This window comes from Penaeus vannamei, chromosome 29, assembly GCF_042767895.1.
Source record: "Penaeus vannamei isolate JL-2024 chromosome 29, ASM4276789v1, whole genome shotgun sequence".
In the NCBI taxonomy this organism is placed as follows: Eukaryota; Metazoa; Arthropoda; class Malacostraca; order Decapoda; family Penaeidae; genus Penaeus; species Penaeus vannamei.
The window spans coordinates 23436754-23438761 of record NC_091577.1 but is presented as its reverse complement, the minus strand read 5'-3'; the positions used below and the strand labels follow the sequence as shown (position 1 = coordinate 23438761).

The 2008-nt window shown below is 32.8% G+C and overlaps 1 protein-coding gene across 2 annotated transcripts in view; it reads left to right on the top strand.

Annotated features, from left to right (window-relative positions):
• Positions 1-679, top strand: part of pch2 (pachytene checkpoint 2 protein) — a gene marked incomplete at its 3' end in the record, with an annotated part of 3438 nt that extends 2759 nt beyond the window's left edge. For both annotated transcript variants that reach the window (XM_070142518.1, XM_070142519.1), the window contains 2 exon segments: positions 179-300; positions 486-679. In XM_070142518.1, coding sequence (XP_069998619.1) covers positions 179-300; positions 486-679 — 316 coding nt within the window.
• Between the last annotated feature and the right edge of the window lie 1329 nt (positions 680-2008).

The following is a 2008-nucleotide window of genomic DNA, read 5'->3' as shown; positions in this document are numbered from 1 at the left end:
AAATATGCCTATAATTTGTTTTAGATATTTTGTTCACCTTGCTAATGTAATATTTCATTGTAAGAAATTCTTCATTATAAGTAGTCTTTGTGTCCTGCAAATTATCTGTACTTTCATTGAATATTTACAGGTATTTTAAGTAAACCTTTTTTATGTCATGTATATTCTTTTATTTCAGGAAAAACTACCTTGAGTAAAGCACTGGCACAAAAACTAAGTATCCGCCTCGAACCACGCTACAAATATGCCCAACTTGTTGAAATCAATTCACACTCACTCTTCTCAAAGTGGTTTTCTGAGGTAACTAAGTAACATCAAGTGGCCTTTTGTCTTATATTTGTTAATATGATATTTTATTTAATTTTTTTCACTTCCTATGATTTTTGTTATATTATTATCACATTAATTTTGAGTTCCTATGTTTATAACATTTATTCTTGTTTTTCCTCTTACTGTAAATTTATCATGACTTTCCTCTTCTATAGAGTGGTAAGTTGGTGCAGAAGATGTTCACCAAGATTACAGAGATGGTTGAGGATCCCCAGTCACTTGTTTTAGTGCTTATTGATGAGGTTGAGAGTCTGACGTGCTCCAGAGCCTCTTGTTCAAATGGTACTGAGCCTAGTGATGCTGTTCGGGTTGTTAATGCTGTGCTGACCCAGTTAGATCAGCTTAAAAAGTATGTATATTCACAGGAATGTAATGTGGTTTGGCTTGCTTTGTCTCATAAGGGGCTTGCTTTGTCTCATAAGGGCATGAATTCAACATTGCATAATTATTGGACTTGAGGCATTTTTTCACTCTTTGTGCTCAAGTTCTGATGTCTGAAACTATGAATCACAATCCTCCTCATAGCAGATGGCTTGGCGTAATTGTAAAATACTGATATTTCTGAAATGAATTTATGCACAAAGATAATCACACTAATTTCTTGCTTAAAAGGTCAAATATTTCATGTGGTCAGCAGAGGTTTAGTGTTAGTACTCTGATTTATAGAATCAATATTGATTGACCTATGCTTCTTTGATTACTATTGCAAGGCATTTTCTGAATTTTTAATGTTCCAGGTAATTATTTCATAATGGCTTCTTGGGCTCAACAGCTTGAAAATGAATTTAACTTTACTGTTTGCTTCCATTGATACATTAACCATTGAAGCTGGGATCATTGATAGCAAAGAGGTAAAGCATTTTCAAATATGCTCTTAGTAAGACTTATCTTGAAAATGGAATTGTGTTTGCATGTAAAGGAGTTTTGGATATACATGATATGAGTAGTCACTTATAGTTTTTTCCCAAGGAATGCCAATTGTTTCATAATGTTTAATATTATCTACTTAGCATTCATCATTTAGGATATTCTTTATGAGTGACTTACAAAGAAGTCAGCTTAGTAGTAACTTTGACAGTGGCAATTTTTCTCTTCAAACAAATATTAACATTTTGCCTTGACAATGCTTTAGATCATTGTAAGCTGAATAGGGCGAGGATTATCTCCCAAGAAATAACAGATGATAATGGCTAGCTTGTAAAGATTCATGGATGTCATGGAATATATTGGAAATACTTTGTTTAATTATGTAAGGAGTTTTCTGTTCTTGGGATTTAGGGTTGTGTTATTGCCAATTTCCCCTCTGAATTTTCTTATTTTCAAGTTGAAGAAAGGATATGAATTCCTTATCATTTTAGTTTGTGGTCCATTGTTGACGGAAATATTTTGATAGCCATGACTATCGCATGTCATCTTATGATAGTGAACTGCATCACTGTTATTCAATTGCTATATAAGCTAAGGTTATATATACAAGGATAAATCAAAAAGTTCACAGAATTTGCAGAACAATGTTTATATACAAAGAAGGACAAACAACAATATAATTTATTTTTCAACATAGTTTGCTATCCACGTTAATACACTTCTCCAGGTGATGTTTCCATGTCTTTAATCCTTCTCTAAAGAATGTTGTAGGCCTCAGTTGAAACCATCAGTCAACAGCATGTTGACAGAT